Source organism: Panicum virgatum, chromosome 5K (genome assembly GCF_016808335.1).
Source record: "Panicum virgatum strain AP13 chromosome 5K, P.virgatum_v5, whole genome shotgun sequence".
NCBI lineage: Eukaryota > Viridiplantae > Streptophyta > Magnoliopsida > Poales > Poaceae > Panicum > Panicum virgatum.
In genome coordinates this window covers 47,487,120-47,501,962 of record NC_053140.1, presented here as the reverse complement: position 1 = coordinate 47,501,962, position 14,843 = coordinate 47,487,120, and the positions used below count along the sequence as shown (strand labels likewise).

The following is a 14,843-nucleotide window of genomic DNA, read 5'->3' as shown; positions in this document are numbered from 1 at the left end:
ATGATGCCAAGATCTATTAGCATGACCTATATATGCTAATCGAAAGAGCCAAAGAGGTATGAAGTTGAAGATAGTAACTAGTCATACAGTTCTAGCAGGAATGTTCTACAAATCTTTCAACTTTCAATGTAACACGACAAAAAGGAAATATTCCTTTCTTTTGGTCCAAAACAAAGTAATATAGATATACATCTACAAGGGCTGCTTGGCCGGCGTTGCTTTGCAAAGAGCTTGGCATATATCAGAAAAGACCAAGCTTGCATGTTCTGACAAAACAAAAGGATCAAATCTGTTTTATTTTGTCACAGAACCAATTAGATTGCAGAATTTATCAACAGTACATAGAGGATTATCTCGATCAAGCCAACAGACAGGGGGCAACAAATAACAATAATGTGCAGCCCAAGCTGCCGCTGTTTCAGTCCTGTCTATCAAAGCGAGTACCAAAGGGAGCATAAATACTTGTAACGCAAAATTACATGAGGTTGCTGGGTATACAAGCTAAGTAGCTAGCAAATTTGGAAGTAGTAACTCTCAACTGCAAGGAAGGAACAACCGTCATGAGTTCAGTGACTTTGGGAATGCTTTTTTTTACTAGGACTTATTGGAAATGTTGATTCATAGGATAGCTGCTAGACCCTCCTTTTTGACAGGTCTGTTCCCTGGAAATGCCGTGCGGGATACATCAACAAGCGCCTTGAAGCTGTAAGGTTCATGCATTGACAGCTCTGAGAGCACCTTCCTGTTGAGTTGGATGTTCTCCTTCATCAATCCATGCATAAAGTTGCCATAATTCACCTGTAAGTCAAATACAAGAAATCAGATGCAAGAAGCTCTACTTGAACAGCAAAGCGCAACGCGGGTAGATTGCTTTGAACAGATGTCCTAATATGAACATGTACAGAAATTTGGTGGTTATATGTTCCTAGCAAATGATAAAATGCCATTCCTTTTCACAAGTTGAATGCAAAAGATAGATACCCCGTGCAATCGTGTGCCAGCATTGATGCGCTCGATCCAAAGGGATCGCATATCCCTCTTCTTGTTACGCCTGTCCCTGTAGGAATATTGCAAGGCTTTCTCAACCCTCTCCCTTGCTATCCTTATGCAATTCTTTGCCCTTCCTCTAAATCCCTTAGCCAACTTGAAAATCTTTCCCTTGTTCATTTTCCTTACTGGATCTCCTGAATAATTTTCCCCGTTCCTGCAACATTGCAAAGGATGGGGAAAGATAAGTAAGAAAATAAGCAGCTTGAGTGCACTATCCTTGCAGTTAGTAACCCATCAGATGATAACATATATGCATATGCGCTCTAGCTTAGTACAAAATTACTGTATGTATGGCCAAATAAAATCATTTCATCACTCTACAAAGTACAAACCAAGTAATCCACAATGTCAGATACTAGAGTAATGTAACAGTTAGTAACCCATCAGAAGAATCAGATGATAACATATACTCATTAATTCATATGCACTATTAGCTTAATACGAAATTACTGCATGGCCAAATAAAATCATTTCATCACTCTACAAACCAAGTAATCCACGATGTCAGATACTAGAGTAATTTACTGAACCACGGATTCAAAAAACGACCTGATAATATATTCACTTTGGTCTGGGGAATAGGCGAACAGCAAACCATCAATGTTAGCACTCTAATACAACAAATGAAGCAATTTCCATTCTATTGAGAACATGAGGTTTCATCACGATTGCACAGGAAGGGGCGGACCCAGCATAGGACATGGGTGCACCCGATAATCTTTGCAATCGAAGTTATTAGTAAGTAATATATTGTAAGTTTGTGACTGGATCAGATCCGAATACAAATAGCTTTGTTAGGGTTTGGTGCGCTCCGTCCCGCACATAAGAAGCCAGAAGGAAAGAGAAGGGGCGGGCATACCTGGTGGATTCTCGTCGCCGGCAAAGGGCTGGGAGAAGACGTGATGAATGGCGCCGCCGCTCGCCCAGTCGTTCGCCGCCAGTGAAGGAAAGCCAAGGGATGAGACTGAGAGAGTCGGAGAAGGGGAAGGGAGAAAGAAACAGAGACGAGCCTGAGGCCCTGAGCCCTGAGGGGGAGGGAGCCAGGGAGGGCTGACAATGAGCCGAGCTCGAGCGAGCCTGCTACGGTGCTACCTCAAGACTCAAAAAGCCGGCGTCGATCTGCCAAGCTTGAACTCGGTTTGCCGTAAGCTCGCCAAGGCTTGAGGCTTGAGGCTTGAGCTCGACTCGATTAGGCTCGTTTACTGGAGAACGCTCCTGTCTTTTTTCCACGACGGAACGGCTCAACAGTAAATAGAAGTTATATATGTAGCATCGACATCGATGATAATATGAGAAAATGCAGATGTAAGTGGCCTGTTTAATTTGATTAATGTAAAGAAAAATTGAAAAAAGTACGTCTAAATATTAGTCTAATTATTTTGTGACTTTCTTGGTTTATACAACACAACGTCTTGCTATTTTGGAATAAAATAGAAAACTATTTTTAGAGCAGGCCATAGCCTCACCTGCCTCTACAAATCTATTTTAGAGTTAATATAAAAAATAGCATATTCCATTGAGTCATAAGTGACTATGTTGTGTGGTGGAGTGTAGGGCACGCGAGGCTTGAAGTAAGCGGATCGAATTATATTTTGTCAAAAAAAATTGTACCTCGATAGTATCGGGGCTTGTGGTGGTGGCCGGTTAGCAGAGATTTTTTTTTATTTTATTGTTTCCAAGTTTTTTTTCTAATTTTTTCAATTTTTAAAAATATTTTATAGAGACGGATCATGAGCTCATTCGTCTCTACAAATCGATTTTTAACTGCTAAAACTAGGAGCGGGTATTACACCTGCCCTTAAAAGTAGGTTTTTACCCGTACTTAAAAGTCCTTTTTTTTTAAGATGTGAATGGACTCAAAGATGGGGAAGAACGTAGCGCGATCGATCCCTCCAGAGAATCTCGTCTACTTTTGGGCCGTCCGGACAAGATTAATGTGGCTCGACATGGTTAGCTAGGTCGGAAGCCCAAATCGTCGAGATTTTTCTTAATATTTTGCATACGGAAGACGATTCTCTTTTTGTTATATCTGTGTCGACCATTTATATATTTAATAATTAATAATAGTAAATGCATATATCCCAAAAACTACAAATTTCCCCCTTTATATAAGAAAAATATGTATTTAAACAAACTAATAACTATAACTACTACAATTTTATTCATCTTAATTTCCCAACTTTCCATAAGAACGTCCATTTTCTAACAAATCATTGTCACATAACACTAGATGCGTCGCATGGTAATGGGGCGAGACGCCCGGACGAGCTTGTTAGAAAATAAAAATGAAGGCTGTATGTAAACCTTTGTCACTACTGTCAGCACTCCATCCATTCTTAAATAGTGAAATAGATGACAGTTAGGATAAGATGATTGGTTCGAATGGCGGAGGTACTAATTGTTATTTGTAAATTATACGTGGATTTAGTCTGCTGCAGTAGATACAAGATGAATTTTGCTTCGTGCTCATTTGCTTAGGATTTTTCTTATAGAGATTTAATTCCCTAGGGATAAGGCAGAAAACAATGTTAATCTGAATTTGGATGCACCTATATACATATATAAAATTTGGATTGTGTACTTAGAATTATTTTAAAAATCATACATCAAGAACATCTTAATGATATATTTGAAAGGGAAATGACTTTGTATTACTTTTGTCCATCAGCATAGAAATTTGTGAAATTTGATATACAGGATGTGCATAGATATTTACACTGATACACACGCAAAGGGTTACATATATATACGATCAGTTTCTCTCTAAACATGTATGTATATCATATATGTGATCAGCAGTATTGGGGAAAGGTAGGCACCATTTTCTCCTTTTCTTCCCCCTTCCACACGGTTGGCTTAATTAATTAATTACACATCATCTACTCTTGGAGCAGCACTACAATATACATATATGTGTATTTTTGTGAGCTATATATGTATATTATATTGTTTGCTTTTGCCCTTTTGGAGGCCCGCTTGTGCATCATAATGGCCACCATACCGGAGCTAAGCTATAGCATCGATTAAAACTGCGAGAGGAACTGGAGCTGCTTGAGGATGGGGCTGAGCGCCTCCATGAGCTTCTCGCAGGGGTGGTTATGGACGCCCTCGTACGTGGTGACCACGATGCTCGTGTCCTTGGCCAGGCGCTGCACCTGCTTCTTCACGTTGCACGTGTGGTGGGTGCACCGGTAGTAGCTCCTGCATGCATGTTTATTATCCATAGAACTGATTATAACTGAATAATTGTTGTTTGCAGTAGATGTGTGCAAAATATTGCTATCATCGCGTTCACGAGAACAGGGCAGCATGCATGCATGCATGATTGACATTTCGATACTGATGCCAGCTAGTATATCCTGCATGAGTGGATGCAGCATGCATGCATATATGTATCTTTTTTTTTCCAAAAGCATGCGTAATTATATCATATATGTGCAATAATAACCGGGACTAAAAGGTTTGCATGTCTAAAAAATAATTGTACCAAGCCACGTAGAGACTTAAACTGAAACCTCTCACCACATGCATAACTTGCTTGCCACCCCACCTACACAACATATGTCCTATTGGGATATTTTTCTTTTAAACTAAACGTGGATAGCCTTTTTGTTCCGAATGGTAACAGACTAAAGCTCTCCACCTCCCCTAGCCATTGGACCTAAGACTAAAACTTTCATCGGTCCCGGGTCTAACAGTAGCAGAGACAGATGTGCAGGACCAAAAGGCCTATTCTGTACTGACACCTTGTTTCTTACCTTTTTCTTTCGTCTTTGTTAACCATCACGACCATTCAATATTAATCTAACAGGAGCACATATGCATGCTTCTTCAACCTCATGCTGCAAATAGTGAACCTCTCCTAGGCCTAATATAATCCTTCCGCCTACGTACTCCCTCTTATCCGATCCCCCGGCGATGGTGTGTTCCCGCCATCAAGCAGTGCATGTACTCCCACCATCGTCCGCGAACAGCGATCCCACTAATCTTTCCATTTTAAAACTTTCCCGCCCTTGCAGCACCCAAATGGTGATCCTCGCCTGCTCTTGGTGCTTGGCATCCCGCCTCGCGCCCACCTCCTTTGCTAGTCATCCGGTAATAACCCCGGACTCGTCGTAGCATGTGTGAACATGAGGTTTCACACTATCGGGTAAGCAACATACTCTCTCTGTTTGAAATTATAATTCTTTAGTTCTACCTAAAGTCAAGCCTATCTCACCTTGACTAAATTTATAAAAATATTATGAACATCTACAATATCAAGTAAATACACAACCGATATACATTACACGGTGTATCTAATTAATGAAAGTAGTTTCATATTTGTAGACAATATTTACACATTTTTCTACAAGCTTGGTCAATGAAAACTTTTACTTTGAACTATGTTAAAAGGACTTAGGGGCCGTTTGGCATAACTTATTATGTCAAAATGGTTTTACTAGTGAAGCTAAAAAAATGGCTTCATCCGGCTTCTAATTCATTTTAGCAAAGGTTTATAAATTACAACAACTTAACAATATGGTGTCTCAATTTGCGTGAGACAAATGAAGCTCAAGCTAAAATAAACCATACCAAACGGGCCTCAGAATTTGCAACAAGTATACAAAGTTTGCATACTCTAACACTCTATGAAAAGGGAATGAAACTATAAACGGGCGGACGCCGCGCCGTCTTTGATTCAGCTAGATGAACGGCATGTGGTCGTTTTAAGACGCGGACAACCGAGTAGATGTGCAGATAGAAATTTGGCGAACAACAGACTAGGCCATGACCATAGCTACAGTATCTACCACGCGTGCTCAAACCGTACCCATAATGCCCAACTAAACAATCAGGCGTACACGTGAGTAATGCAAGCTGACACACACACGATTACAGTCATGCTGAGCGCATGCACACATTGACACCCACTATACCCCATGATGTCATATGCATGTTAGCTCGGGGAGCGTTGAACCTCCATGCATGTCCAGTTGATTATTTCTTAATCCCACGAGATGATGTGGCGCATCAGCGCATGACCTGATCGGAATTGGATCCATGCCAATCAATCGAATCGCATTTATACGTGCACATTTACAAGCACATAATTTCTGCATGCAATTGGTCCAATGGTCCGTCAGACATGCATGCATGGATATGATCAAAGTCGGCGGCCGACGTCGTTTGCGTTTGCTCACTCACTGGTGCGCATGAAACGAGTGATGCGAAACTAGTAGTTAAGAGATCGATCGACAAACCGAACGAACCTGGGGTGGGCGCTGTTCTTGACGGCCTTCTGCCCGTACTTCCTCCACCGGTAGCCGTCGTCCAGGATGTCGTTGGCGCTCCGCGTCTGGAACGCGAACCGCGGCCGGCTCACCTTCTTCTTCCCCGCCGCCGCCGCCGAAGACCTCCCGGCGCCGCTGCTCCTCGCCTTCTCCTTGCCAGCAGTGCCACCGCTGCTCCCCGCGGCCTCGCCGCAGTAGTTCTCCCCGCTCTGGTCCAACTGCTGCACAGACGCCGCCGCCGCCGCCGCCGCCGCCTGCTGGTGCAGCCCCGGCACGGGCGGGGAGCCCACCATCAGGCCGGCCTGCTGCAGCAGCGACGACCAGTCCACCATCGGCGGGAGAATCATCGTCGCCGGCGCCACTGTCGCGGCGGCCGCCTGCAGCTGATCAGGGCCCGGCAGGGGGGGAAGCTGCAGGCTGTTGCACGCCGCCTGCTGGAGTGCGGCGAGGGCACCGTGCTGGTTGTCATCCGACGACGATAGGCTCATCGGCGGCGCATCATCAAGCACTGGGAGCGGCGACGGCACGGAGAAGTAGGGGAAGCCGGGGAGCGCGTGCGGCTCGTCGTCTCCTCCTTGTAGGTTCTCCATTATTGCAGCGATGAGCTTGCGTAGCGCGTTCGTGCGTTCGAGGAACACGGACGGACGAACGTGGGCACCAGCATTGAGACGGCATGTCTTGTGGATTTATAGATAGATAGAAGCAAGCACCTCTTTTTGAGCGGCCTCCAGGGCTCAAGCGTGAGTGAACGAGAAGGCACCGGAAGATGCGAGGAAATTTAATTAGTTGGGCAAACGTGCACGCGCAAAGCTAAAAGCCCTCTGCTGCAGGATTAGAGAGAGAGAGAGAGAGAGAGAGAGAGAGAGAGACGATCGAGCAAGTGAGCAACCATATATATCCCAACTACCCCTGCTGAATTCTGTTCAACCGCCCCGTCCGCCCCCGGCATGCACACTGCGCCCCTTTCCGGCCGCCCCGTGCACGGAGGCTTGCTTCACACTGCTGCTGTGCTGCCCCTGTAAAACACACTGAGAATTGCAGCCGGCAGCGCGGAAGTAGCAAAGTATATATGTATATATATGCAAAGGGATATGGGATAGAAGGCTGGTAGTTCGTGTTTGGTGAGAGCAACTCCAACAGATTGATCTTCCCCTTTTTTCTTTCCATTTTTTCTCAATATAGAGAATTGATGTTGAAAAAACCTACTCCAACAGATTGATTTTCCATCTCCCTTTTCCCTTTATTTTTTCTCAATTCCCAATATTTTTTTTCCAATCCCCAATAGAAAGAGGAGACATCACATCTCCTTTTCCATATAGGAAGAGTGGAAAATCAATCTGCTAGAGTATTTTTTTCATATATATTGAAATTAAGAAAAGAAATTTCCCTATATAGTGAGAAAAAGGAAAGAGAAAAATCGAGTTGCTCTGCCGCACGTACGCGTGCGTCCTCGAGTGTCCTTGTCCATGTGAAAACCAGAGCAACCAAAAGAATTCTTATCGATTCCCAAGTGACCGCGTCGATCGCCATCTATGCAAACCTAGCTGATGAGGCGTCCGGCTTGACGCACAAACCTCCCTGACGATAGCTAGTAAGCACACAATTAGCTAGCTGCTCACACATGCGTGACCCGTACCGATACGCCTTGTGTGCAAGTGGATACAGCACGGATCGAATCGTCATCAGGAAGCTTAGCTAGAGAGGAAACGAGTATTCATATGCAAAGTACACGGGCGGAGCTTGTGCGACACTGCGTGCGTGTGGCTGCTTGACGGCGTGGATAAGATTTACTACTACACAGTAGCAGCAGGGGGGGATTACGTGTCCCGGCACCCGAAAGCTCCGTGTTACACGACATCCAGATCCAGGGGCAGGTACGAAATCTGTTGGGAGTGTGGCAGTATGCCATTTTTATTTGCTCCATTGATGATGTGCATCCATCCGTGTAGGATGGATTGTTTACGAGCGGCTTGCTTTGCTTGTCTTCTTGGCAGGACCAGGAAGCTTGAAACGGTCCAACGCCAGGCGCGGCTGGTCTTCTAGATTCTACTAGACCAACTGGTTTCGCAAGCGAATCCATCAGAAATATCTGATGAAAAACGGAGAGAAGATTTAAATGGGGATCGCTGAAAATGTTTAAAAGACAACGCTCAGTGGGCCGCCGCCAATCATGAATTGTCGTCGGAGCCGAAGCCCAAGGTCGGCCTGGTAGCCGCCGTTTATGGGCTGAGAAGGGGCAAGCAAGCCAGGAACCCCTCCCCTCCTCTCTTCGTTGGCAAGGCAACCGGAGCCGCCGCCGGGAACAGGGAGGGCCGGAGCGGGAGGCAGGCACGCGCGCGCGCGAGAGCACCGGAACTAGGCGGGCAGGCGGCTGCAGCGCCGGCAGGACCTCGCGTGACCTGGGCGGAGCGATTGGAGTGCCCCGTCGACGCGCTCGCTTTGCTGGCCGCCGCTAGGTTGCTTGCAGGGCGCGGGTTCCGAGCTCTGACCGCATGGCGCCGTCGGCCGCGGAGGCGGACTCGGCGGCGTCCTCCAGCGGCCGCCTCCTCGTGCTCTACGCCTCGCAAACAGGGAACGCCATGGACGCCGCGGAGCGCGTCGGCCGCGAGGCGGAGCGCGGGGGCTGCCCCGCCGTCGACGTGCTCTCCATGGACGGCTTCGATCCCGTAAGCTCCAGACACCTGAAGTCCCCGCAGCCACACGACCCGTACGTGCGAGTCCGTGACCGCCTTTGCTTGTTCGTGCAGAGTCGGTTGCCGAGCAAGCGGTTCGTGGTCTTCGTCGTGTCCACCACGGGGCAGGGGGACCCCCCGGATTCCATGAAGGTCTGGAGATTCTCGTCCACTTGATTATTTCCAGTCGTCTGGATTGCTTATCGGGATTGTGGGTTGGATTTCGCGGCAGGGGTTTTGGAGATACCTGCTTCGGAAGGATCTGGGCGCGCAATGGCTTAAGGGGGTCCGTCATGCAGTGTTTGGACTCGGGGATTCAGGCTACCAGAAGTACAATGTGAGGCATCTGTCTTTGTAAGCTTGCTAATGCGTTATATGATGCCTTCACTACAGTAATGTGTGGGTATCTGTCTTCATGTCACAATCAATTGCAGTAATTTGCCTAGGTTATGGCAATTTATGGCTACATTCCACAATGTGCATCTTTAGAAAACAGTATACGGTTATAATGGCATACTCCTTAGAGACTCTATTCCTTTTGCTTTGGGTGGCTGAGAGGAATGATTTGTGTTAAGTACCATTTTAGCGGACATATAAGATGTTTTTTTATCGTAACACTGTTTTGGTGAATGCTTGCAAACTGAAGATATACAGTTAAGTTCCAATATAACCACTATAGCAGTTGAGATAATATTTGCAAGCGCCCGAACATGACATTGTAATTTTTTATTTTTTATACTGTAAACATGCGTTCTGTTGAATTCTCAACCGTGTTGATGTCTTATGTGTATCAAGGCAAGGCTTAAGCTCGTAAATATGCTTCTCACAAGTCATGACTTCTGGTTTGCCAATGTAGAATCTTCTTGTTTCTTTTTGTTGTCCTTCATTAGTGTGTTTACTATTACTGCAGTTTGCCGCAAAGAAGCTTGATAGAAGGCTTTCACATCTTGGTGCAGAACGAGTTGTAGAGATAGGCTTGGGAGACGATCAGCATCCTTCTGGGTATGATTTTAGTATCTTATTTGTTCTGTACTAAAATAATTGTGATAGTGTGATTATAAAATGTGTACATTATCATTTTCCTTTTGGTCAGAAGCATTTCTCAACTTCAATGGATTTTCTTCATTGTTGTGACATCAGATATGAAGGGGCTTTAGATCCTTGGTTGCTGTCTTTGTGGAAGTCTCTGAATGAAACTAATCAGTCACTCTTACCTAGAGTATCTGATATCAATGATCCTAATTTGAGTACTTTGGGGGATCCAAAAGCTCATGTCATATATTACTCTTCCAATGAGGTTTCACAAGATTCTATACTTTCAGGTATGAATGCATGAGCTGGCTAGTATTTACTGGTAAGCTCTTTTTTGCAGTATCTGTTCACGATTTTAGCTATTGTCTATTGCGCAGACCCGCAAAAAATAATAAATAGTGCAAGAACAATGTCCCCTGCGCTACAGTTTCATAATGATGGAGGGCCTCCTTACATGCTTCAAATGGTATGCCCTACATGTTTTTTAGAGTTTAGACACAGCTTGAACTTGAAGCATTGTTATTTTTATTCTTATTTCAATATCTGGATTAACATTAACTTCTTTAACTAGTTTTCTTTTGCTTTCAAAGTATTATAATTACATATTACTGGCTATTTCTATCAATTGATATTATTTAATTTTGTTCTGTTGCTGATGATAACATTAGCATAACAGAATAGCTTGTTCTGTTGCTGATGATAACATTTCAATATCTGGTATGCTAACTTCTTTAACTTTTGTTTCTGTTGCTGATGATGTTTATCACCCTTTTCAGGTAGCAAATCAGCGCCTGACTGTGGAAGGTTCTGACAGAGATGTTCGCCACTTTGAGTTGGAAGATCCATCCTCTGTATGTCACTTATACTACAATCCATAATTGTTGAATGAGAAGATAATTGTATTTCTCTGATTTTAGGCCATCAGTTATAAAACTGGCGATGCTCTAGAAATACTGCCAAGTCAAAATCCATCAGCTGTTGATGCCTTCATTGAACGCTGTAACTTGGATCCAGATTGTTACGTAACAGTACGTGAATCTGTTTTGTAGAGTTATCTGCTTGCAACTTTGTGTTAACCTCACCTGCTGCAGCAAGCTCTTGTTATTTTTCTAATACTTGTCCTGTAGCAATTCTTCTCACCTGTTGCAATTCTCTTTAGATGTAGTTGTGCTTTTTTTAAAAATGGTCTCACCTTTTGCAATTTGACTAATAAGGAAGCATGTCCTCTTGTTCATCTAGATTCAAGGGAAAAGTGATGATAAAATTTCCAAGGGTTCAGCTGTGAGTAGCCTGATGGATCGCATCAAATTGAAGACCTTTGTTGCTTTGACAATGGATATTGCATCAGCATCCCCTCGGCGGTACTTCTTTGAGGCAAGAGCCAATATTTTGAATGCTTAGTTTCATGAACCTCTTTTCTATTCTTTGATGCCATATATTAATCTGTGTGTCTGGTATGTCATGCCAAGCTGCCATAGCTCACACGACTCCAATGTTCTGTTATAGGTCATGAGCTTTTTTGCAACAGCTGAACATGAAAAGGAGAAACTTCAGTATTTTGCTTCTCCTGAGGGAAGAGATGACCTTTACCAGTACAATCAGAAGGAGAGTAGGACTGTTCTAGAAGTGAGAATGTTTGCACTCAAGATTTTTTTCCCCTTAACAAATTTCATACAATACATGCCTTAGCGTGCAGAACCATTCTGGCAATAATGTGCCTCTTTTGTCCTTCAGTTGCTTTTCATGGTTAAGAAATGACATGTGGTTTCATGGTGTTTTTTTAGGTGTTGGAGGATTTTCCTTCAGTTCAAATGCCTTTTGAATGGTTGGTGCAACTAACACCTCCATTGAAGAAAAGAGCCTTTTCCATCTCATCATCCCCATTGGCACATCCGAATCAAATACACTTGACTGTTAGCATTGTATCATGGCTTACTCCTTTCAAGAGAACACGTCATGGGCTCTGTTCTACTTGGCTGGCTGGGCTCAATCCAAGAAAAGGTATGCTCTACATCATTAGTTGCAGTTAACATCCTGCATATGTTTTTCTTTGTTCTGTTATTTACCGAACATGGCGAAAGGGTGCCTAGCCGGATTGGTTAGGTGGCCTCAGTAGCACTCCTCAGGTCCTGGGTTCAACTCCCGGTGGGAGCGAATTTCAGGCTGAGGTTAAAAAAAATCCCCTCGTCAGCCTACACGCCAAAGCACATGGAAATAGGTCCCGGCTCACCCCGGCCCGCTCTCACACGGGTTACGGTATGGGTTACGGCGCCCCTGTGTAAGGGTGGGGTAGGGGTTCGGGGGTTTTCTCGGCCTGCGTGAGAGGTCTTCTTCTTACATTAATGCCCGGGGGGCGGCTTGCCCCTCGCAGGTCGAGTTTTTATTTATTTATTTACCGAACATGACTGCTCCTGTAGCCACTGCACCTAGCTCTCTCACACATTGTAATTATATGCAGACAATTTTATCCCATGTTGGATACGCCAAGGATCCCTGCCTCCTCCACATCCATCAGTTCCTCTTGTGCTTATCGGACCAGGAACAGGATGTGCGCCATTCCGTGCATTTGTGGAGGAAAGAGCTGCACAGACTGTAGCAGAACCAACGGCCCCAGTTCTATTCTTTTTTGGCTGTAGGAATCAAGATAATGATTTTCTATACAAGGATTTCTGGTTAACTCATGCCCAGGATGAGGGGGTGCTTTCCTCAAAAAAAGGTGGCGGTTTGTTTGTTGCTTTTTCCAGGGATCAGCCCCAAAAGGTCTATGTACAACATAAGATAAAGGAACAGAGTGCAAGAGTCTGGAACTTATTACTCTCTGGTGCTGCGGTGTACATTGCTGGCTCGTCAACAAAAATGCCTGCTGATGTTACAGCCGCACTAGAAGAAGTAATCTGTAAAGAACATGGTGTCAAAAAAGAGGACGCCTCAAAATGGCTCAGGGATCTAGAAAGGGTTGGTAGATTTAACATTGAGACTTGGTCATAGTTGATAGTTGTGATGCTTCTGAGTTATTGGGGGGCAAGAAAGTACGTACTGTCAGAATTCCACCACAAATATATTTATTGGGTATGAAATCGGGGAGAGCTTCAGTAAATCTTTGGTGTTGAAAATGTAGAAACATACATGTGCAAAGACATACAAAAAGTTTCCTATAGAAGAGCCAGGATGACTTAACAATTCCCCTCTTAGTGCTCTATCAAATCATTTGAAATTTTGTGGGAGCAGTATAATTACATAAGCATTTGTTGTATTCCATTCTTGTTTGCATTAAACTCTTTTGGGGGATATAAATGATGGGGATCAGTCTGAAATCTCACTACTACAGGTCTCTTTTGAACTGTCTACTTCTTGCTTCGTTGTCAATTGTTACTGATGTGTAGGACATGCATTATCTCAAGCTGCCGTTGATGTTTCGCTGCGAACCTACTCTCATATCAAAGAGTTTATGTGCAATTGTTTGCGCATTCAGTTCTATCTCAGGTCGGTGCTTTGCAATCCACACGTGACAGAATGAGCACTGATCAAACCCAACCGCAATCGTCTCCCGGTCCAACTCTACACAACACTGGGCCTGATGACTCGACCTATCTGCCTACTGGGTCGATTCCAGCCCAACCACCTTGGTGGAACACCTTCCCGTCTACATAACTAGGTGATTCCTCGCGTGTTGCTGCGGGATGTTTGTTATAATTTTTAACTAGTATTATTGGATGATGTCATAAAATAGTAAAAAATAACATTTTTGTTTTTAACATGATATTAATTTTTTTAATTAAGAGATACTAGGGTACACTACAATTGAAGTTATAACCTTGTCCTAAAATTTTTTGTTTCCTCGAGTGTCCAAGTTGGATGACACAAATACTCTTGGAGAGCAAAGCCGAGATGGCTCCCAGAACATAGCAATAATCCTTGTGAGTGCTCTTGTTTCTTGATCTGTTAACTTCACACCATCAATAGGAATTGCAATATTTAGCCTCTGGGCATGAAGGAACCTCAAAATCCTGTAACAACAGTCCATCAACGCCTCCTTTCCTGCCATGATAGTATCCCTGCAGCGGTAATTGGAAAAAGGTAAGGCTACATCTTATCAACTTCTACATTTCTCTTAAATGCAGGATTACAAGGGCAACTACAGTGTTGGTATACAACAAAACAAACAAGCCTCCTGTTTTAAGAATGCACTTACCAGTTCCCTTTGACTTGGGCACTTGATTCTAATGACAGTTTCCTCTTGGCACCATCTCCGAAATTATTAGGTTCAATATCACTGAAATGGTACAAGGAGGTTCCTGTTGAGCTCATACTCCACCTCCACCCTCACGAAATGCACTTAAGTAGCCGTCTCTACAATCGATGGCCAGATCAATGGAGTCTCCATCAAACTGAGCAGTAGAGAGGCAGTCAACCAGCTTTGTCTACAATCAAGGGAATAGTCAAGGGAACTCCATAATGTTGCACAATGGAACAACAGCTTTGTCTACAGTCAAGGGAACTCCGTAGTATTGCACAATGGAACCGTGGTTATAAAATGCCTCAATTTGACTCATCAAGACGTCAAAAGATTGGCTAGAGGCATTTCCCACATCAAAAGTAAGAGGCTGATCCATGTCTGCCAATAAACAATAGTTGCATAAGTAATATACAATAAATCTATAATGCATAAGTACTGATGCACATATGCACCTCATAGATGAATCAACAACTTTACATATAGGTTAGAACAGATCCTCGTGTTGTGCACGAATTACTTTCAAAATGTACCACAACAAAGCTGAAGACGCTATAACATGATCTGAAATTGGTAAATTAT

General features: G+C 44.0%; 3 protein-coding genes across 4 annotated transcripts; 1 reads left to right on the top strand and 2 right to left on the bottom strand.

Moving 5' to 3' along the window:
- Positions 1-280: 280 nt before the first annotated feature.
- On the bottom strand, positions 281-2,126 carry LOC120707944 (50S ribosomal protein L20-like). 2 transcript variants are annotated; one of them, XM_039993004.1, is made up of 3 exons: positions 1,910-2,126; positions 982-1,204; positions 281-798 (listed from the first exon to the last, which is right to left on the bottom strand). In XM_039993004.1, exons 2-3 carry the CDS (start codon positions 1,165-1,167, stop codon positions 619-621), a joined length of 366 nt encoding a protein of 121 aa, XP_039848938.1. In that variant the 5' UTR covers positions 1,168-1,204; positions 1,910-2,126; the 3' UTR covers positions 281-618. The 2 variants fall into 2 exon arrangements, with proteins under 2 accessions (XP_039848938.1, XP_039848940.1); XM_039993006.1 differs by having other exon boundaries at positions 982-1,184; positions 1,910-2,120.
- A 1,550-nt stretch (positions 2,127-3,676) lies between these two features.
- LOC120707943 (WRKY transcription factor 23-like) lies at positions 3,677-7,055 on the bottom strand. The gene is made up of 2 exons (XM_039993003.1): positions 6,303-7,055; positions 3,677-4,251 (listed from the first exon to the last, which is right to left on the bottom strand). The coding sequence occupies exons 1-2, from the start codon at positions 6,911-6,913 to the stop codon at positions 4,074-4,076; spliced, it is 789 nt and encodes a 262-aa protein (XP_039848937.1). The 5' UTR covers positions 6,914-7,055; the 3' UTR covers positions 3,677-4,073.
- A 1,521-nt stretch (positions 7,056-8,576) lies between these two features.
- On the top strand, positions 8,577-13,335 carry LOC120707942 (NADPH-dependent diflavin oxidoreductase 1-like). The gene is made up of 12 exons (XM_039993002.1): positions 8,577-8,989; positions 9,071-9,148; positions 9,228-9,332; positions 9,906-9,997; positions 10,136-10,317; positions 10,405-10,493; positions 10,804-10,878; positions 10,945-11,055; positions 11,267-11,401; positions 11,534-11,653; positions 11,812-12,028; positions 12,486-13,335. The coding sequence occupies exons 1-12, from the start codon at positions 8,816-8,818 to the stop codon at positions 13,013-13,015; spliced, it is 1,908 nt and encodes a 635-aa protein (XP_039848936.1). The 5' UTR covers positions 8,577-8,815; the 3' UTR covers positions 13,016-13,335.
- The last annotated feature ends 1,508 nt before the right edge of the window (positions 13,336-14,843 follow it).

What these genes read in the sequence shown, in the direction of transcription:
- LOC120707944 (XM_039993004.1), bottom strand. Translation starts at nt 1,167, where the DNA reads ATGAACAAGGGAAAGATTTTCAAGTTGGCTAAGGGATTTAGAGGAAGG. An exon ending in CTGGCACACGATTGCACGGG is followed by an intron (nt 799 to 981) that starts GTATCTATCTTT and finishes TTTGACTTACAG; the next exon opens with GTGAATTATGGCAACTTTAT.
- LOC120707943 (XM_039993003.1), bottom strand. Translation starts at nt 6,913, where the DNA reads ATGGAGAACCTACAAGGAGGAGACGACGAGCCGCACGCGCTCCCCGGC. An exon ending in AAGAACAGCGCCCACCCCAG is followed by an intron (nt 4,252 to 6,302) that starts GTTCGTTCGGTT and finishes ACATGCATGCAG; the next exon opens with GAGCTACTACCGGTGCACCC.
- LOC120707942 (XM_039993002.1), top strand. Translation starts at nt 8,816, where the DNA reads ATGGCGCCGTCGGCCGCGGAGGCGGACTCGGCGGCGTCCTCCAGCGGC. An exon ending in GACGATCAGCATCCTTCTGG is followed by an intron (nt 9,998 to 10,135) that starts GTATGATTTTAG and finishes TTGTGACATCAG; the next exon opens with ATATGAAGGGGCTTTAGATC. An exon ending in ACAAGATTCTATACTTTCAG is followed by an intron (nt 10,318 to 10,404) that starts GTATGAATGCAT and finishes TCTATTGCGCAG; the next exon opens with ACCCGCAAAAAATAATAAAT.